Below are 22,373 nucleotides of genomic sequence, written 5' to 3' on the forward strand. Positions count from 1 at the left end.
CGAGTCCCACTCACCCTGCGCTCAGCGCCGTACAGTACAGATGTTCAGCCACAGTCCAGAACAGGCTTTGGCCGACAGGATTGCAAATAATGAAAAATAACCTACTTGTAAATTAAAGTTGAGAGATCTTTTTGCATATGGTAAACATACCCTTTTGTCTTTCTCACCTTATTCCCTGTGGATGTTAACAGTTTGGGGTAAGGTCTAGCAATGTGAAAAATCTAACATTTAATGTGGCCAACAAGAGCTTCTACTTAGCAGTTGACTGAACAGAGCTGCAACGTCCCTATAGTATCGGCTCCTCCACTTGCACCTGCTTATTCAGTCCACTTACTCCCTCCTCCAGGTAGGTGCTGGGCACTGTGCATGCACCAGGGGTAGGAGGCACTATGCCAGGTACCACAGTGAGACTAGGCTCCACCATCTCTCTCCTTTAACCAACAAATACTTTTTGGAAATGGACAACATGCCAGCAGGCTATCATGGAAAATGAATGCCTCCCCACTCTTCTACATGCTCTGCAGTTTCTAACAGACAACTGGGGGAAACATGAGGCTTTAGGTATGAGAAACCTAGTAATTCAGTTTCTTCCTGAATTGTGCATCAGTACACACTCCATTAGCACCACTGTCAGCCAAGTCGCTGGCAACCCCAAATCCTTTACAATTACAGGGCAATACCTGTGTTAAAGTACCATCCTGGGTACCAACTTAAAAACAGAAACAGCAGGAAATGCTAAAGTTAAGGCTGCCTCACCCACACAGCTCGTAATCTGAATTCAAAGTTTACAGTTACATCGCTTCCAAATCCAATCTAACATAGTTAATATGCAAGAGTGTGGGTTCTGCCATTTATATCCCCTGTCGCATAAGAAGCACCCGTACATACGGGTGCTAACTCTGATAAGCACAAGAGGGAATTCTTTGGGAATGAGTGGCACTGGGGAACCTGGGAGAGGACTTGGCACACATGGTGGTATCCCTGCTGACATCCCACCTTCAGCTTAATCCTAAGGAAGCCTGCCTCTCCTCAGTGGGCAACTGTAATGTTTGGTTCAGCTAACTGATGTCATCCCATAATCCCATTCTTGCTGGCTGCCTTCTCCTTGCTCAACCAGGTAACAAGAGAATGGGCAACAAAGTTTTTCCCAGTCCATGGACACCCATCCAGGTGGCTGCCAGCAGCCGCTAGACCACCGGCATCTTCTGGTTGTAAGGAGTGAGGGCAAGAGCTGTTCTGACTCTCCGGCAGCCAGGCCCAGACCTCCTGAGGACAGACAACCGGTTCCCAGAAAAAGTGATCTAAGATCCACCCTACCCAAATGTCTGAGAATACCTCCCTAGTTCTCAGAAACAGCAATTACAAGAGAAACTGAATGAAAAATCTCAAGATGATGACATCAATTCCTGTAGCCAAAAACAAATACAAAATGACAGAATATTTTTTTCCTCCTCTTACATGCAATAAGATTTTTTTCCTTTGAGAAATTAGTGATGGTAATTGCTATGATTTGATGTGTCCCTCAGAATTCATGTGTTAGAAACTTAATCCCCAATGTGACAGTGTTGGGAGGTGAGGCCTAACAGGAGGTGCTTAGTAGATTAATGGCAGTATGAAAAGTGCTCTCAGGAGCAGCTCACTTTCTTCTGCTCTTTGCGCCCTTTTAGATCCCACCATGTGAGGGTGCAGTGTTCAAGGTGCCATCTTGGAATCAGAATTGCCGAACCTGCTGGCACTTTGATATTGGACATTCCAGCCTCCAGAACTCAGAACCAATACATTTCTTGTTTATAAATTACCCATTCTGTGGTATTCTGTCATAGAGCACAAAAGAACTAATGCAATAGTTATAGTAATGGAAGAAGTTCTGCTTCAACTTGTGGACTGAAGATTCATTTAAAACAGACTAAAAGGATGGGGCACAAGAATAAAAATTATTTTTAAACTATGTTTTTCATGCTTTAAAACATATATTATAGTACACTGATTCTCAGTACTCTCAAACCCAAAGCCCCCTTTTTGGTAATATATACTTTCACTATAGGGAAAAAAATCAGACTTAATATAATCTACCTCCACTTATAATATCATAAAACCCAATACACTGCCCTAATAGAAATGAAAGGAGAAAAATAAGTGGAAAGTAGTTTGTAATAAAAAAAAAAAAATGTGTTTCAGTATGTAACTGATGGGCTCAACTGCTCCAGAAACATGGGAAGCTAGTGCTGTGGAGAGTTACAGAGACCATGTCTCAAGATTTACCACAGACCAATGCCAGGTTGGCTTGGTGGTATTGCCATCAGGGACATGACTTATCAAAAAGGCAAAACCCTTGACAAAGTTATGAACAGACAAAGGACATTCTTCCCTTGATTTATTGGTTTGTTGCATTCCTAGAAAATTTAAAGTACCCTACAGCCATGGGGAAAAATAATTTGTGTGTGTTTGTATAACAGAGCTGGTTCTTGGCTCAGATCATTACACTCAAGTTTTTTCATCTCCATGAAGATCTGGTAGAATAATCTTCAGTGTGAGGGATTAATCTGAGCCTGCAAGGCATTCAGCGACCATGTCCCCAACCACCAAGTACCACTGTCTCCCAAATCATTATGATAACTGTAAACAGACCTACAAACTTCCAAAATGTCACCTGGTGGGCAGTGCCACCTCCAATGAGAACCGCTTCTTCTCTCCCTGTGGTCAGAACCTCAACTTTACTTCAGGGAAGTCAAGTGCATCAGAAGACGCAAAATGCACAAAAAAGTACACAGCCCAGAGCAGGGGCCCAGTGAATGTTATATCCCCCCCACTTCCCAAAGACAGACAAAATATGCTCACTAGAGCAATTAAAAATATAGCATTCAGATAAACAATGTAATATATTTAATTGGGACTCTCCTCTCAGGCTCAAGAATGTTTTAGCTGATTAAATCATTAATCCCTACAAACCTATAGAAGGGTAATGGTCTAAGAAGACAAAAACAAACAAACAAAAAAAAAACTAAGAAGTAATATCAAAGAAGTTACAAGTGAATAATAAATGATTTAATTAAGTTTCCAACTATATAATCCACTGTGACATTAGAGTCTGCATCTTTGACATTTACTACTTATATTCTCCTATCTACTCACATTCAGAAAATGTAGTTTCTGTGAATTACGCTCTTAATTCATTCAGTTTAATCAATTTCTCTCTTCAATTTCTCAGAATTTCCACTATGCAATTTCATAAATGAACAGCTTATAGAGAATCAAAGAATTTTAGATCAGAAAAGAAACTCAGAAGTTTCTTTTTACCCCATTTGATTCCTTCATTTTATACTCACATTTTTTTTTTAAGTACAAATGCAATTTTAAGAAAAGATAAAGATTTTGGTAAAGCAAAGCTGCCAGTTGAGGAATAATAGCATTTTGTAAATACAAAATTAAGGTGGTTTTTTTTTTTTGGTTTTCCAAGCTTTGCCCATATAATTAAACTCTACTGATGCTTACAAGACGCAATTATCATGGTACAAAGGGCACACTGAACATTGAGTTCATTTGCAAAGAAAAGCTTAGAATCTCTGAACTTTTAAATTTAAATTTGCAAAATTTGTGTAGAAATGCATATATTTAAGTAACTCAGATTTCTCTAAATTTTACTCTTGATTTTACTTAAAATGCAGTGGGTTGTGACACCTTCCATTACTGACATCTGTCATCCAGGCAAATATTGCTATCATCAGTCAGTGAAACAGATTAACAAAGAGATCATCATTTAATATTAGGTACTTTTAATATAGACAAAAATCAATCTGCTTTTCTGACCATATCTGGGACTCTTCATTTTTTATCATTATTCTTGTGTCAAGGAAATTCAAAGCGGCAGTCTGAATGTCACTGTTAAGCTTGCAGAGAAGTAAAATATAACATAGCATAAATACCGTGCCAGAAAAATGTAAATTTCATAAATCTTCCAAGTCCACTTAACCTGAGGTCACATTTCAATGGGTGATGTTCTTGACAGAGCAAGCTACCAGTGGTAATGAACAAAGAGAAGAAAATACTGGTAGTAAATGTTTCTTAATAGCAGGCTGCCATAATTTGATTCAACTGTCTTATGATAAACATCCTTAGAGTCTGAAAGAATACTTAGAGGAATGGGAATATGGCAGATGTTATCAGGGCAGGAATGTGCTGCTGGTCACCTCCATACTTACCACAACATAAAGGCCTCCTCAGAACAATGGAAGAAGAGAATTTAGATATACCCACATCCCCATTCTCAGGAGGCTACAGCTGAGACCAAGGCAGTGTGCTCAGCCCAGAGAATGAAGCGAAAGGGCCTACCATTTATCAAGGTCCCCAATGAAAACTACAAAGTCAGTGATAAAAGAGATCTTCAACCAAGGTTTTGGTACTACCAGAAACTGATACCCACCAGAGCTGAGAGGACCACCCAAGTGCTATACTTAACTATATTCAGGGGCATATAACAGACACTTAGGGAATTTTAATATAATAGAATTTTAGTTCGAAATCCTTATGAACTACTTAGTTGGAGTTCTATCTAAAGACCCCAAGAAGAAACCCCCCAAAAAGTACACACAAGATTCTATTAGGGAATGTTGCTATAGGAAAAAGGAACCTTGAATAACCCTCTTTTCAGCAGGTACTATTGTGCTACTGGATTAAAAGAAGGTAACATGAATTATTATTCAGTCATAAAGAGGAATGAAGTACTGGTTTATGCTACAACATGGATGAACCTTGAAAATGTTATGCTGAGTGAAAGAAGCCAGACATGATAGGCTCTATATTGTATAATTCCATTTATATGAAATGTCCAGAATGGGCAAATCCATAGAAACATAAAGTAGATTAGCAGTTACCAGGAGCTGAGAGAAGGGAAAATAAGTGACTTCTGATGAGCGTGGGGTTGCTTTTTGAGGTGATGAAAATATTGTGGAATGAGACAGTGGTGATGGTTGTACAACTTTGTGAATATACTAAAAACCACTGAATTGTACACTTTAAGAGGTGAATTGTATGGTATGTGAATTATAGTAAATTTTTTAAAAAGAAAGTAAGAATGTCATTGCAGATTTTATAGGGGAGAAATTAGAGTTACAGTAAAACTCCAGCATAAGTGGGTTGCAAATAACCAAATCATAGGACATATATGGTCATATTCCTGCTAGGTTAATGAAAATCAGTATGAACCATCAAAAAAGGCACAAGGATAAAGGCAGTGAAACTATTACTGTAAACAACTGAGAAAGCCCTAAATGATCACAAGGCAGTTTCTAATTGCCACCCTAAGCACCCAGGTAAGAAGACAAAGGCCATCATTAATTCAGTTACATCTAAATTTTTTTTTACTGCAGGTCAAATTATTACTGGGTTTTACTCTATGTATAGTAAGTAATAGAGAAATTTTAAAAGGGAAAAAGGTGGTTAAAATTCAGACATTTTCTCCTACGTGGAAGGAAAAATAAGATAACACAGCTCTACCTCTATCTGCTATTAACCATGACCTTGTCCAAGTTACTAGTGATGTAATATGTCTCTGTGCCTTGATTTACCCAGCTGTGAGAGTAAAATGATAATAACACATCTCTGTTCCATCAGCGTGATGTAAGGGATAATTAGTGCTTTTAAGGTTCTTTGTGATCTTTATATTAAGACAGCCTGCTATTATTACGAAGCCTTAAAAAACACCTTCTCTACAGCAGTCAAGACCTGACTCTATTTAAAGAGGTAATGAGATTTGCTCCAAAACCAAAATGGAATGCTTGATCTATTACTCTGCTTTTTGACTTCATAAACTTTTATAATAAATGAACTTTCCTATAGTCATTAAATTGTTGCTTTAATCATATTAAATTTTAGAGTGAGAAAGAAAAAATTTTAAACTGTTTTGTCTGATCCCTCATTTTAAGAGTCACAGTAGTAGTTGAGTAACCTGCTCAAGGTCACACAAAAAAGGCCAAGAACTATATAAAATCCAGACACCCTTACTCAGTTCCTATAGTCCTTTACAAAAGTTACTACCACCAAATTAAACCTAAAACATATCCCACTATCAGTATTGACATACACTGGTGATATGGAGGTTATTGTTACTTCTGGGTTGTGGTTTTGGTTTATGTGGCAAAATAACTGTCATGGACATGAATCAGCCTATTAAAACTGCAGAGGAGCACAGATGTGGAGCACAAGTCCCTGGACATGCAGTGTGACTCTGGAGTTGGTGTGTATGGTTCTCAGGCAAGCACAGCCACAGCCCATCCCAGAGTCCTCAACACATGTATGCAAGTGAGTGGAGACAGCTCTGAGAAAGTCTCAGCACTATTCCCTTGCATAAGATTTAGAAATAAGAAATCTGAGAAGCCTCAAGGTGTGTTCCAAAGATTCTTTTTATCCCTTATAACTCACTCTCAGGAGTTCCCTAACTTCACAGTAAGAGACTCCCAACAACCTTCCTTTCACTCAATAGCTAGTTATTCAACACCTGCTATTTACCAAGAATTGTGCTAGCTGCTGTGTCTTAAACATCTTTGTATTCTTCAAAGTCCCTCTTTTCAAGGGATTTTCAGTAGTAGGTAAATTACAACAAGCACACAGAGAGTGATATTGCAAGGCAATAAATACTAACTTCTATACCAGTTATACAAGCAAAATGCTTTCAGAGTTCAAAAGAGGAAGAGCCCATGATCCCTCCAATGTAATAGGCAGGCAGCCCCTTACTTTTTACAGAATACAGTCTTGAAAGGGAAGTATAAAAGCTGACTATATAGGTTCTGTGAACTTCCATTCCCAGAGATCTAAAAAAATTATAAAACTTTTATTTACACCCACATTTTAAACGTACCTGATACGTGTCTTAACCTTCTCCCCACTTCCCCAGTGAACATATATTGACCTGCTCAAGATCAAAGAAAATCCACATGAGGCTGAATGCTCATTGTCTAGGGCTCACTCACATACTGATGGGCATTTTCGGGTCATGGGTATAAAGCTTAAGAAACTTATGCTTCTTATCAATATATCCAGCCCCCATTTTTTCCTCAATCATTTTTACAAAATAATAGAGACAAAACTCAGTAAACATTCAAATAATTTTGCTAATGCTACTATGCAAAGATGGCTAAACTTCACAGAAGCATGACACAGTCACTCATCAACTGAAACATGAAAATCAGAATTAGATTCACAAATGGCAATTTAGGAGGAAATAACTAGTGTTAGAAAGGTAAATGTAAAAAAGTGGAAGATAACACATCCTTTCATTTAACAGCTTTGAGTGCTTCACTGGAAATTCCAGATTCAGTAGCAAGGCCATCAGGAGACTTTAAGAAAGAGGGTATTCTGCTGCTCTACAGACTATGGTACAGCGTGTGCTCACTCTCCAGGGGCAGCTGGTTAGACCTCCCAACGCAAGACACGTGATAATTTTGCTAACAATTTCATATGCTTATTTCCAAATACATTTTCCCAGAGCTATCAACAAGTAACAAAATTAGATCATTTGAACTTTGTCAAATTTTTCCATTACATGTTAAAGATGTTAATGGCCAGAAGCAAAAAAGGATAAAAGATAAACGAATTTATATGAGAATAGTCAATTTATAAATAATCATAACTGAGTACTGTAGGGTCAGAATTAATTTATAAGATGCAAGAGACCATAACTGAATTGTCTGAAATAAAAGGAATGGATATGCTGCAAATGTATTTCAAAGCTTATTTTTTTCTCTTATAAACAAACGTGTTTGACTTACAAGATGAGTGGAAATCTTTAAAGTAGGCAAGTGGTGACTCAGATCTCCTCCCTTTCTCTTTATGTTGCTAATTTTGATGAATTTTGTGGGATTTTATAGATGGTCTTTCATTACAAGCCTTTCATTAACCATTTTGGAAGCAAGTAAAATATTCAGTGTGAACACAGAAGCTTAACACAAGGTGTCCCAAAATGAACTCCTGGTCTTTCCCCAAAGCTGCTCCACATGCAGCCTTCCCATCTTAGTTGATGGCAACGCCATCCTTCCAGTTGCTCAGACCAAAACCTGGGGGTCATCCTTGACCCCTCTCCTTCCCTCACACCTGTAACCAGTCTCTGAGCAAGTGCTAGTGACTCTACCTCCACTACCACCACCACAGCAAAGCCACCATTGCCTCTGCCCCACCTCAGCCTCCTTCAGTCTCTTCTCAACAATCACTCAGTGATCCTTACAGGATAGTGGTCAAATCACATCAGCCTTCTGCTCAAACGCGTGGAACGGCTCCTCATTTTCCTCAAGATAAATGTCGGACTTTACAATGGTCTATGAGGTCCAAACTGATCTGGCCTCACATCCTTCCAAGCCTCATCTCTCACTTCTCCGGTTCCCTTGCTTCTCCAGACACACTTGGTGATCCTTAAACAAGCCACTTACATATGCATCTGTGCTTTCAGATGTCCCTCACCTCCTTCAAGCCTTTGTTCCAATGCTTTCCTTGTTCACTGAGGACTACCAGCTGCTGTATTTATGACTGCAACCTACCTCAATCCCTACTCCTTTTTTTCCCCCAAAAACGAATATCTTTTTTTATTTTATCATTATACAACGTCAACATTTTTTGTGGCCCTTCACCAATTTCTCCCTAACCCCCTCTTCCCCTCTCCCTTTCCCACCTCTGGTGTCCTCAGTTCCGTTCTCTTCTTTTGAGAGTTTCAAGGAATTATTGTAATTGTTGTGTCGTTCTTTTCTTGTTTTTTGTTTGTTCTTTTTTTTCTTTTTCAGCTCCCACTTATGAGTGAGGACATGCAGTATTTCTCTTTCTGTACCTGGCTTATTTCACTTAACATGATTTTCTCTAAGTTCATCTATGTTGCTGTAAATGGCAGTACTTCACTCTTTTTCATGGCAGAGTAGTATTGCATTGTGTATATACCACATTTTCCTTGTCCAGTCACCCATCAATGGACATTTAGATTGGTTCCATATTTTGACTACTATAAATACAGCTGCGATGAACATGGGAGTACAGGGATCCTTTCGACATGATGATTTCCATTCTTTTGGGATCCAGCAATGGGATTGCTGGATCGTATGACAGATCCATCTCTAGCTATTTGAGGAAACCCCATACTGTTTTCCATAATGGCTGTACTAATTTATACCAACAATGTAAGAGGGTTCCCCTTTCTCTGCATCCTTGCCAGCATTGCTTAGCCTCTATTTTTTTTGATACTGGCCAGTCTAACTGGTGTGAGATGATATCTCAAAATGGTTTTGATTTGCATTTCCTTGAAGCTTAGTGATATTGAGCATTTTTTCATGTGTCTGTTGGCCATTTGTATATCTTCTTTTAAGAAATGCCTATTCAGCTCCTTTGCCAATTTTTTAATCTAGTTACTTGCTATTTTACTGTTGTTTGAGTTTCTTTTATATTCTGGATATTAATCCCTTGTTGGATACACAGTTTGTGAATATTTTCTCCCATTCTGTAGGTTGTCTTTTTGCTCTGTTAACTGTTTCTTTTGCTGTGCAAAAGCTTTTTAGTTTGATATAATCCCATTTGTTTATTTTCCCTTTTGTTGCCTGTGCTTTTGGGGTCTTTTTCATAAAGTCTTTGCCCAGTCCTACTTCTTGAACTGTTTCCCCTATGTTTGCTTTTAGTAGTTTTATAGTTTCAGGTCTTTTATATATATATATATGTCTTTAATCCATTTTGAGTTAACTTCAGTCCCTACTCCTAATCCCCTCCTACCCTGATCTATTTTTTTTCCATTGCATTTGTCACCTGTGAACATGTTATATAATTTACTCGTTTATTATATTTTTGCTTATTCTCTATTTCCACACACTAAAGTACAAGCAAGCTCCACGTGGGCAAGGATTTTTTTTTTTTTATGTTTTGTCCACTGTTTATCTTTAGCACTCCTAAAACAGCACCTGACACACAATAAGCAGTCACTAAGTATTTGTTAAGTAAATAAATGAAAGAAAAGTAATATGTTTTGTCCACTGTTTATCTTTAGCACTCCTAGAACAACACCTGACACACAATAAGCAGTCACTAAGTATTTGTTAAGTAAATAAATGAAAGAAAAGTAAAAAAGGAGAAAACTGACATCAGGGTGCGCCTCATGATTGGCATGTACCTATTGTGGGGTAGAAAACGGCATGTCTCACTTCATGGACCTAACTTAAGTGCTTGAACTCAGGATTAAGTTTAAGCATAGAAGTTCATTTTCCAACTTTAAGGTAAAAAAAATTCTCATAGTCAAATTATTTGCACCGCAGATTCAACCTTAAGTTATAATCAAAGCCACAATTCCCTCCTTAGCTACAAGTTTTATTTTCTGCACTTTAAACAAACCACATTTTAGATATAGCAATTAGCATTTTGTTGAAAAATAAAGTTAATGTGGAAATGGAAGATTTGGGTGGGGGGTTTTTTTTGAGGGTTTTTTTTTTTTTGCTTTTTCATATCCTGAGTCCTGTTATTCCTATATCTGTTAGTCATACATTCAAGCAAATATTTATTGAGTGGCTCTACGTATGTACCTGGCAATTTGCTGGTGATAAAACACAACTCAGAAGGAGTCCCTCTGTTGAGGGGGGACAGTGCATCTCTGCATACCTAAGTGCTCTGACAGAGGAAGGGGCAGGACCTGCCCTGCCACACTATGCCACCCACCCCTTGACCCCACTCCAACTCAGCCATGCCTTCAGCATCTCTCAAGGGTACTGTCTGCAGCTGGGGTTGACTGTACCCCCCAACAGTTTATATTGGAAACTTGACTCCCTTTGTAACAGTGTTAAGAAGGTGGGAAATCTCATTATGGTATTTGAGAGGTGGGGCCTTTGAGAGGTGATTGGATTGTGAGGGCCCTACCCTCATGAATGGATTAATGCATTAATGGAGTAATGGGTTAATGGGTTATCATGGATGTAAAGTGATGACTTTATAAGGAGAGCACATAAAAACACTCTTCCCTCTCTTTGCCATGTGATGATACCCTGGGTCACCAAAAAACTCTGTAGAGTTCCTGCCAGATGTGCTCCCTGGACCTTGGACTTCCCAGCCTCCAAAACTATAAGAAATAAGTTTCATTTCTTTATACCTAATCCAGTTTCAGGTATTCCATTATAAGCAACAGAAAAAAGACTACTGCAGATGCCCCTTCCACACCTGGCACCAGATGACCTGCCTTTTTAACACAAAAATCTTACCAACCCTTCTCCTGCTCATGCTTTCCCCTGGGGATCTTAGCACCAGGCTTCTGACTGGCTCACAAGAGCCTTGTCACCCTTGTCTGGCCCTTGATTACTTGTCCTATCTTACCTTATCCCTCTTCCCTATTTGCACCTGAGTCTCCAACAATCCTGAATTACTCACCTCCCCACAGTTGGACTCCCCCAGCCCCCTCCCCACTTCCCTGCACCTGAAATGCATGCTACCTCCTCATCTACATTCTTCAGGGCTTAATATAAGTGAGATCCTCCCTCAAAAGTGGCCCTGATAACCTGAACACGAGTTTTCTGCTCCTATTCTGTTGCCACTCTTATGTATTAGAGCAACTCTTCTCAAAATGTGGGCTGTAGAATCCTAGGGCTGCTGAGACGCTGCTGAGACCCTTTCAGGGGATCTGCAAGCTCAGCATTATTTTCGGAATAATACGAAATATATTTGCCTTTTCCTCTCTGAGAACATTTGCACTGATGGTGCCAAGCAAAGGAGGGTAAATCTACTGGTGTCTATGCACGCATCCAGACAGTGACACCAAACTGTGCTAATCATCCCTGTCTTCTTCATCACCACACACTTACACTAAGAGACATGCCAGCTGCACTTAGGAATGTCCTCAATGAAGCAGTATAAATTAATAATTTTTCTAAATCTCGACTCTTGAGAACATGTTCCAGAAGTACACATACAGCTCTTCAACTGCACATGGAACAAAGTATATGGCAGCTTTGAAGAAAAGCCCTTGTATAATTGTGCTGGGAGCTGAACGAACTGCTTTTTTTCCAAAACACAATTTTTATTCAGAAAAACAACTGACATGGGCCGGCCTGGTGGCGCACTGCTACAGTGCGCCGCTTGGGAGCGCGGCGGCGCTCCCGCCAAGGGTTCAGATCCCACATACAGACCAGTTCCCGCTCACTGGCTGAGCGAGGTGCGGGAGCAACACCGAGGGTTGCGATCCCGTTGCCAGTCCTGGTCCAGTATGGGCGCAACACTGAGGGTTGCGATCCGTTGCCAGACACGAAAAAAAAAAAAAAGACAAAAAAAGGGAAAAAAAAAAAAAAAGAAAGAAAAACAACTGACAGAAGAACAACATCTTCTTTTACTCAGAAGAACAACATCTTCTTTAAAATGAACAAAGTAAGCTTATCGATTCCAAGAAAACTGACAGTATTGGTAGATATAATTCAAACTTTCCAGCAAAAGTTAGAATCTTGAAAAATTTGTATCCACCACAATGAATTTGACAGCCTCCCAAATACTTAAAGACTTTTCCAATGGATTTGAATGTGATTTTCAATATTGTATCATAAAATGTCCACACACGAAAGATCTGCATAACTCAATAACCCATAATTTCCAAATAAACAATTCATATTAAAAAATCGTCCATGGGGCCAGCCCGGTGGCGCACTGCTGTAGTGCGCCGCTTGGGAAGCGCGGTGGCGCTCCCGCTAACCATGTAAGAAAAGTCCACCAGTAATGTCTCGGATTCCACATTGCAACTAACCTTGAGGAAACAACCAAGTTGGTATAATACCCAAGAGTTTTGGTATAACACCCAAGAAGAATATCCACAATTACATGAAAGGGCTATTAAAATGGTCCTCTCTTTTCCAGCTACCTGTACCTGTGTGAGGTTGGATTTCTTCATATAACTTCCACCAAAACAACACATTACAAGAGATTGAATGCAGAAGCTGATACAAGAATCCAGCTGTCTTCTATTAAAATACACACTAAAGAGATTTGCAAAAATGAAGGCTACTCTTCCCTTTTTTTTTTTTTTTTTGGTTTGGAGAAACATTTTTTTCAAAAATATGTGTTAACATAAAGTGGATTCTTAATAAACATTCTGAAAATTTTTGTTTAAATTTTGAATATGGTAGCCCACATATGTAGCCCAAATAACTAAAGCTCTTAGGGGGTCTTCAGTGACTTCTAACAGTAAAGTGTCCAGCTAGAGACCAACAAGTCTGAGAACTGTGGAACCAGAGCAATTACAATGGTGGATTATAACTAGTGTCTGTTCACATGTCTGCCTCCCCACCATACATAGCACCTTGAAGATGGGAACTGTGTTTTTTCATTTTTGTATCTCTGCCATCAAACACAGTTCTTGACACATAAACACAAATTTATTATTACAGCCTTGGAGCTCAAATGACCAAGGCTGGCAGGGCTGCATTCCATCTGGAGGCTCCATGGAAGAACAGTTTCTATTCCTTTTCCAACTTCTAGAGGCCATCTGCATTCCTTGGCTCATGGCCCCTCATCACTCCAACCTGTGCTTCCCTTGTCACAATTCCTTCTGATTCTGAACCTCCTGCTTCCCTCTGATAAGGACCCTTGTGGTTACACTGGACCCACGGAGATAATCCAGGATAATCTGTCCATCTCAAGATCTTTTAATCACATCTTCAAAGTTCCTTTTAATCACATCTTCAAAGTTCCTTTTGCCATATTCACAGGTTCTGGGGATTAGGATGTGGACATTTTTGGGGTGGGCCGCTATTCTGCCCACCACAGCCATATACTGAGATAGTGCAGTAAAAACAAAGCACCATTTTCCTCAATGTTTAAGAGTCTCTAGACCAGGATATGAAACTAAGAACAATGATTACCTTGGGAAGAGAAACTGGGTGGCTAAGGACAGGGTGGGAGGAATTTACCTATTTTATTATTTAACAAACATTTATGTGGCCTCTACTTTGTGCCAGGCAATACCTAGTGCTTTCCAAACATTAACTCATTGATCCCATAAAAATCCCAGACCATTTTACACTTGCAAAAACTAAGGATGGAAAGTTTAAGTGACTTGCCTAAACTTACACAGCTAATAAGTGGAAGAGCCTGGAGCCAGAACTTAAACCCAGGTCATCTGGTTAACATCCATGCTCTGAACCACTGAACTATATAGCTTAGGGGGACTTAGGCATCACTGTTGAACCTTTTATTCCACTGAGATTTCGTGCCATGCATATGTACTGCCAATTCAAAAAATGGAAGATATTGTTACAATACACTTGTCTCTAAAAGAGAGAGCTAAAAAGGAAATATCCATATGTGGTCCTTCCTAATGGTCTCACTTCCTTCATAGGGAGGAATAAAGTCAGGAACATGATTTGTTTTTAAGCTCATTACAGAAGAAGGGCATTAAATGTGAAACGCAGACCAGCACCATTTGGCAGCTGGTACCCATAACATCCACAGGAATAGTGAGATCTTTTTTTTCTTTTCCTTATGTAACAGGCTATAAAGTTTCCTCTTTCCAACAGCTAAAACAGTTTCATAAAACTTCTACTTCACAGAGATCTGGCTTACTCAGCATGCATAGGAGACTATGCACAGCATCCCAAACTCTCAAATGGCTATTAAAAGTGGCACATCAAACGAATATTTTATACAGTGCTCTCCAGAGAATTTCCGTAGTTTTGGGTTTTGTTTTTTTTTTTGTTTGTTTGTTTTGTTTTTTTGCATTTAATGTATTTGCATTTAATGTTCAGAGAGAGAACACAAGACTGGCTTTTACTCAACACGCTGGCAAACTTTATTTACCAGCTTCTCCCCCAACCCTAAAACTGCCTCATCCTCTTTGCTATGGGGCATCTCCTCACCATCAGCAGTCCTTGTCACAGGCCAGCACAGTGCTACTCTGCCTACTGCACTCCTAAAGGTAACCTGTGAGGACCATACCACTAGTGGATATGGCTTCCCATTGCTAAGGAGTACTTAGGTTTTATGGGGAACCTACAGTAATTTGTTTATTCATTCTTTTTCCAAATACATTTTTTGAGTATTTATCTTATAGGGGACTTCTGATCATTAAAAACAACAATACTTTAAGACCCAAAGGAATGAAGCTATAGTGGGAGATAAGAGAATAGAGTTGATATGTAAAGGCAAGTGTTTCAAACCACACTCCAGTGGTCATTAAATAACCAGGCAAGTCTTTTGTATTTTATATAAGTCAGGGGAAAGTAATGCAATACTCGTTAGTTTTTTTTCAGATATGTGCATGATATGTTATAAATTCCTGGCTCCAACAAACTTTCCAACCTTTTTCCTGTGACCTCTACTTTCAGACTCAGTGCTCAGTCTATGTGAATTGCCCTCCCTCCGCCAAATCTCCCCACCACACGCCCAGAGGTCCATAATCTGTCCACCTGCAGGGCTCAGATCAAATGCTAACCCTTCTGGAAACCTTTCTCCACCTCACACACTGAGAGTCTTTTGCCTCACTCCTGGACTCCTTTACTCTCATAAACAGAAAAGTTAGTGGGAATACCACCTCTGGCCTCCAGTTCTCTTCATTGCAAAGTTTTTTGTTAAAACTGTGAACTACTGGGCCGAGCCCGTGGCGGACTCAGGAGACTGCGGTGCTGGGAGCGCGGTGGCGCTCCCGCCGCAGGTTCGGATCCTATATAGGGATGGCCGGTTCGCTCATAGGATGGCCGGTTTGCTCACTGGCTGAGCACGGTGCGGCCGGTCTCAAAAAGGACAAAAAAAAAAAAACTGTGAACTATTATTCACAAGTGTTTTACTTTTTTCAATCAACTAAGAATAAAATAATGTCTAATTCATCTTTATGTACCAGCAACCTTTAGCAAAATGTTTTTAATTGTTAAACAAACAAGTGACTAAATGAATAAGAATGAGAAAAAGGGAATCAGTTTTACAAGGTAATTAGTATCCAGGAATCTTAACTCCTTCCCCTGCTAACAGAAAGCCACATACTCGCTTCCACTGATTTAATTAAAAATTACCTTCAGCACAGATATAAGAACTAGTAAGTCTGAGACCAAAGTTCTGTGTCCTGGTGAAACTGGTATTTCCCAATCAAATTTTTTAAAAATTAAACAAATAAACAAATAAAAATGCACCACTCATCTTTAGGAAAACTAATATGTTTTAACATCTGAGAATCTGGGGTGTCAGCCAGACAGACTTACAGTCATAGCAGTTTTACACACAAACAGAGCACTCTTCGAGCTAAATGCTGTTAGTCTTCCTAAACAGGCTATGGAAGCCAAGATGCCCTTGCTCTCCCCAACAGGAAATAAGTGGGTTTGCACATCAGAGCTGGCTCTATGATTCTTTCCCCTGGTGAAAAGCTATATAATGGACACATACGTTCCCAAGAGCAATTCATTCTAAACAAATTTACATCTAAGTGGCTTCTGGTAGCTTGAGACTCTACACTACTCAGACATCAATTTAAAAAGAGTGATTCAAAGGAGGATTGTGTGGGAGCTAAAAAAGCAGCTCAGCCACAATTACCTTCATCATCTGGTAAGCGTTTGCTGCATTTACACTGACTAAATGGGAGCAAGAACATAGGTCTTTTCTATTTGGTCTCCTGCTAAATTTACCCGCAATCCTAACAAGGTAGTATTAATAACTGTTTCTAGATGGAGAATGCATTCATGCCACAAGTTCAGTGTTTACATAAAGATTTTGTTCTGGAACTCTACGCCCAATGAGACTTTCATAAAAGCTGCTGGAATTTTTCAAAAGATGGCAAACACTAGAAGAGGGATTTTCATACATAAATCAGAAAAACAGCATTTACAGGATCCCAGTATAAACAGGTCTGGTACATCCAATGCCTTCAATGGTGGCCTTGTTGGCTCTAAAATAACAGTGGGCTCTTTAAGCAATTCCAGTGGTAAAATTAATTCTCTCTGTAAAATGTCTTTACAGATGATATTTCCACTCAAGTCAAATACAGCCCATGGACATTTCCTCTCTCTGCTGTGGGTAACTAGAACAGAAATTCAAACACCTAACAGCAAGAATCAAATGGTCATTCACTTCTTAGGAAATAAAGAAACTTAATATTAAACACATCAATCCTCAATGTATTCCTGTCTCTCCGGCCCTCACAGAGTAACACAGGCATAGCGTAGGAAAGCCGGTGACGAAGTTCTCTGCTTCTCAGTGTACTCAATTCACTGAATGGGACAGTGTCTTGTAAGCATGGACTAAGGAGCAAATGAAGTGGGCTAAGAAGTCCACTTGCTGCATTCTGAGCATACTTCGAAGGACAGCGGAGGTTTGGGACACATAATCCCTACTGAAACAAGACACAAGCACAATGGCTATCATTTGCTGAGAACTTCACATGTATTATCTCATTCAATCCTCAGAACCTCAGCACAGAAGGTTCAGGAAACAGAAAAGTCCTGCTGCGCGGTCCAGGCCCACCTCCTTTAGACTAATGGCCACAGGGCAGTGGGAGTTGAATACACCCTACCCCAGGGCTGTTCAACGGCAATTAGCACCCTGTGCTGGTTAAAAAACGGAGCTTGAACCACCCCGAGCCTCCTGAAGGGGGCACTCTAACAGCAGGACCAAGGAGGTTGCATTTTCATAAACTCATCAGATGAGTCTCATGCACTAGGAAACTTGAGACCCACTTCCCTAAACACAGCAGTGATCTCAAATGCCAGTAGAATACTTCTTCTCTAGGAAAGCTCAGAACCAGAGCAGCAACCTACAACCATTCCCCTGGCTCTTTGGGACTTGCCACTGTGATTAAAACTTCTTTAAATCAAAGATAGATACAGATTTTTTTTCCACTTAAACATGACCAAAAGACTAAAGCTAATCAATATAAATTTCCAGATAACTGAACAGAAACAAAAGCAGACTGAAAGTCCTGAATCGGATATAGCTTGTTCCCAAGGCCTCATACTTTTTAAGTACTAAACAGGAGTCAATAAATATTCCACTTGATGGTCAAGATACACCCAAAACAACTGCTTTAGAATTTCTTCTTCCTTCATTTTCTGATATTCTTATAGTTCCTGTTACAAAAAACAGGACTGCTCTTCCAGAGAGCCAGCTATTTGGTTTTTATTAATAGGCAGAGAAATGCCTTCAAGGGAACATGAAATTTAGGGAAAGGCAGACTCTGAAATGACCAGTGCTAAATATAATTCAAAGTCACATTAAAAATTGTTTTTCAAAGTCATTTAAATTTTTGATTTGTGTATATTTTAATTTTCTTAGTAAAAAAAAACAGAATTACTGTTTCATAATTCATTACAAAAGCAAATCGAAGTAATTTTTAATTAACCATTAAGCTATAAAGGAGAAGGAAACAGAGGAGAATAACCTTTTCAGAATTCCTGCTGTGTAAGGAGCTGGACTGGACATGCCACAAACGTGAATTCCCTCAACTTCACAGTGACCCACAAGGGGAGTAGAGAAGACTTTCTCTGGATGAGGAAACTGAGGCTCAGTGTCTTCATTCAGGCTCCCCCAAAAGCAGAGTTTAAGCCAAGGACTTGGGAACAGAAGTTTACTTGGGAGGTGATCCCAAGAAGCCCAAGGAAACAGGGACAGTGTAGTGGATTGAATTATGTCCCCCCAAAACTCACTTAAACTTGAACTGTGTTCCCCAACTTTTATGTATTAGAAACTTGGCCTCCACTGTGACTGTTAAGAGCATGGGAAATCCTATTATGGTAATTGAAACGTGGAGCCTTGAAGAGGTGATTAGATTGTAGGACCTTGACATAGTTAATGGATTTAAAATGGTGGTGAGGAGGATTGTTCTGATGGCTTTAAAAAGGAGAGAGAAGAGAGTCTGTCCCTCTCACTCTTGCTGTCCCCATTCTACCATTTTTGCAATGTGATATCCTGCCATCACTGCCACCACCACCAAAGCTCTCACCAGAAGTGTTCCCTGGACTTTGAACATCCCAGCCTCAGAAACTGTAAGCAATAAATTTCGTTTTCTTACAACTCACCCAGTTCTGAGTATTTTGTTACAAGCTACAGAAATGAACTAATACAGACAGTGAGGCAAGAAAAGCAGAAAGCCTATGAAAGGTGGGAAGACAAGGCTGACGTGTGCACCTGGGGTTTAGCTCCAGGGGCTGTCTGCAGGACAACGTGGACTACACCTCAGGATGGTCTCTGCAAGGGATGAGGAAGCCAAGCCAGCATCCACCACGCCCAGACCTCACCGGTCGAGGGCTGTCCCTCGTGTGGCACAAACTGTAAAAAGAGCCCAGGATTCAAACCCAGGTCTGACTCAAAGCCTGCAAGCTTATCACATGTCACCTCTCAGTATGTTCATAAACATGGGCTCCTCTTGTAACTGTGATGTTCTGTACAAATGAGAGGCTCGGGCTTTTTTCTCTTTCATTTTTCAATTTCTTACCTACCCACCCGTACACTTCCTTTTCCCTCAACCTTCAAAAGGGACAGATTTCCTTCTGAGGTTTTCACTCACAGGCATTTAACTTCCTTCATCAGTGACACAACTACCTGAGAAAGAAAAAAATCCATATTTGCAGAGTGTTTGGGAAAGCAGTCCATGGTGGCTGTTTTGTTTCCAACACAAGCAAATGACTTCAGAACAGTCACCGGAACTTAGGAAAGGGAACAAACAGTGAAACCTGGGGCAGAGGGGGCAGGGCTCTGTCTGGGAGAACATCACCTCCACAGAACACAGTCTTGCCAGGAAACCATGAAGAGGTCTGTGACTCTCACCTTGCTGGTGAAAGGACCTGAGAAAGAACCTGCAGACATAATGCACTGCAGCCATGGAGGTGCCAGTAGGAAGAAGAGATGTGGCCAAGCACTGTGGCCACCTGACTAGCTATGCTCTCTGAACACACAGACATCAGGATTCCTTAGGTAATCGATAAAGCTTTAGATCATCAAATGGCTGCCTAGGATGAGTAATAGAATAGCTGTCTAACACATCCAGGACTGCCTCTTTACTCTGCTACATAGCCAAAAAAAAAAAAAAAGAGAGAGAGAGAGAGAGAGATAAACAAGCTTAACTCACTTGCTTGATCCTTACTACTAAAATATATATATATATATATTTTCCCCTTTTGCTGCTTTCTATAAGAATTCATTCCTGCAAGTACCAAAAGTATTATAGAGTCTGGAGTGATTTCTTATTATGACAAAATACATAGCAATATAACACAGGTAGGGAATGTATCCCTCATGAGTAATGAATCCAACGAATGGACACATGTGTGTATTACATGGAATACTCAGGCCTATAACTGCAGTCTAGGGGAGCTGAATTATGGCCCTAACACAACCAAGTAATTAATTAGTTCCATCATAACTTTTGTTTTATGACACTCACTTTTATATGCCAATAGTCAATTTAATGGTATTTTAAATTGAAGGAAAGCCCCAAGAGAGGAGGAGAAAGCACGAGATACCTTATTGAATCACAAATCTTACAATCTGATTTTTTAATTCCAAAAATGACCTAATAAACTTGCTTTATAACTAAATCCATCCTAACAACTTCTCTTTTGTGTTTTTCATTCACTTTTGGTAATCATGCAGATTTGAATTAGAAATCCATTACCATTGTAATTAAGTACAAAAATTACTTAGTGTGCTCTCAGGGTAAAGACCCTATGCTTGGGCTTCTATGGAGCTTGACCAGTATCCTCCAGGCATACAAAGGGGAACTGCAGGTTTTCAGTATTAGCCACAGCCTCTAATTTGCTTGACTGCAATATATGAAATACATATGAATAATAAGCTCAGAAATTCATATCATCAAATGATTTCATCAGATGGAAATTTTACCTTGAGAAAAATACACTAGCATACAATTTTTCATTTTTAGCCTTCACAAAGTTTTAAAACTCATGACCTACATTAAAAGTTTGCTGTTGATTTAGAAAGTAGTATTTAACAAAAGAAGTAAAGAACTGAATTGCAACAGTCTAAGTACTCAACAGATTATTGCAAAATGGTCTACCTTAGATTCAAATGAATAAGAAAACTCAAGTTTGGCATTTATGCAGGCTTTCATCACAGAGCAATTACAATGCTAAATATTATGGGTGATTTTTAAAAAGAGTCTGAATTTAAAGACTGTTATTTTGTGCAAGAATAATTATTTTCTATTTTCATGAAAGTGCTATGATTACTAAAATGTATGGAATTTTGATCAAATCTACTCCAGCTGGCATCTGTGTTCTTTTCCTAATAAATTAAGAAACACTCTTTGAATGGCTTAAATAATCTGAGTTTGCAAGCAAAATTACAGCCTAAATATATTGGCTGTTGATACCAGCAGTTAAGAAGCAAGACAGAACAAAGTCTTACCATTTGCTGTATTCTTTTTAAAGTTATCCAGGAATTCCTCCAGAAGTTGGGACTGGTTAGGAGGGGGCAGTTGGCTCCTCTGGTCCCTGGAGAACAGATCACTGTCCGGCCAGGAAGTACACAGGGTTGCTTTTGTGTCCAGAGGCTGGGCAATCAGAGTGAGCCCAACGCTCTTCTCAGAAAACAGGGCCTCCATCTGCTTAAGGTCAAGATCAGACACAGCTTCCCCATTTAAGGTCATGATTTCATTGCCCTTTCTCAGCCCTGAGAACAAGGAAAGGGAAAAGGAAGGAAAAAGAGAGATTACTGGGAGAATTACTTTAAAACGAAGGAAGGCGACAAACTCAAACCATGTACTCTTGGGACTATTTTGTTTGTTGCTTTCTTCAAAGAAAGCACTAGAATGTAGGGTACTTAGACGCCACTGATAACAAAATGAATTTCAGCTCCCTCAAACCTAGTTTTACAAAGAATCATCTGAAAGGGAAACAACCTGGGAGCCACTCATTAATTTTTCTTCAAGTATTCTGATGTCGAATGCCCTGGGAAATAACATTTGTTTTTATCTGTGTCTGTCTGTCTTTCATTCTTTTTCCCTCCCTCTATTTGTATATATGTACATATGCTCTGTGTATGTACTTACTCTCTCTCTTAAAACACATACACACAGGCTAGCCAGTTAGCTCACTTGGGAGAGTGTGCTGCTACTGACACCAAGGTCAAGGGTTTGGATCCCCTTACCAGTAAGCCTCAAAAACAAATAATAAATAAATAGATAGATAGATAGATAGATAGATAGGTAAATAAATAAATAAATAACACAAATGTGCTCTCTCTACATAAACACATGCAATGCATTTTCAATTAAACTCTTTATAATTCTAGAAGAAAACATTTTCTGTCTCAAAAACAAATAATAAATAAATAGATAGATAGATAGATAGATAGGTAAATAAATAAGTAAATAACACAAATGTGCTCTCTCTATATAAACACATGCAATGCATTTTCAATTAAACTCTTTATAATTCTAGAAGAAAACATTTTCT

At 39.4% G+C, this 22,373-nt stretch overlaps 1 protein-coding gene across 1 annotated transcript in view; it reads right to left on the reverse strand.

Annotated features, from left to right (window-relative positions):
• Positions 1-22,373, reverse strand: part of TIAM2 (T-cell lymphoma invasion and metastasis 2) — a 119,976-nt gene that overhangs the window by 47,601 nt on the left and 50,002 nt on the right. Inside the window, exon 13 of the mRNA XM_008575226.1 lies at positions 21,325-21,588. Within this exon, the coding sequence (XP_008573448.1) occupies positions 21,325-21,588 (264 nt within the window). The remainder of the gene's footprint in view (positions 1-21,324; positions 21,589-22,373) is intronic.

Source organism: Galeopterus variegatus, unplaced genomic scaffold (assembly GCF_000696425.1).
Source record: "Galeopterus variegatus unplaced genomic scaffold, G_variegatus-3.0.2 Scaffold1158, whole genome shotgun sequence".
NCBI classification, from domain to species: Eukaryota; Metazoa; Chordata; class Mammalia; order Dermoptera; family Cynocephalidae; genus Galeopterus; species Galeopterus variegatus.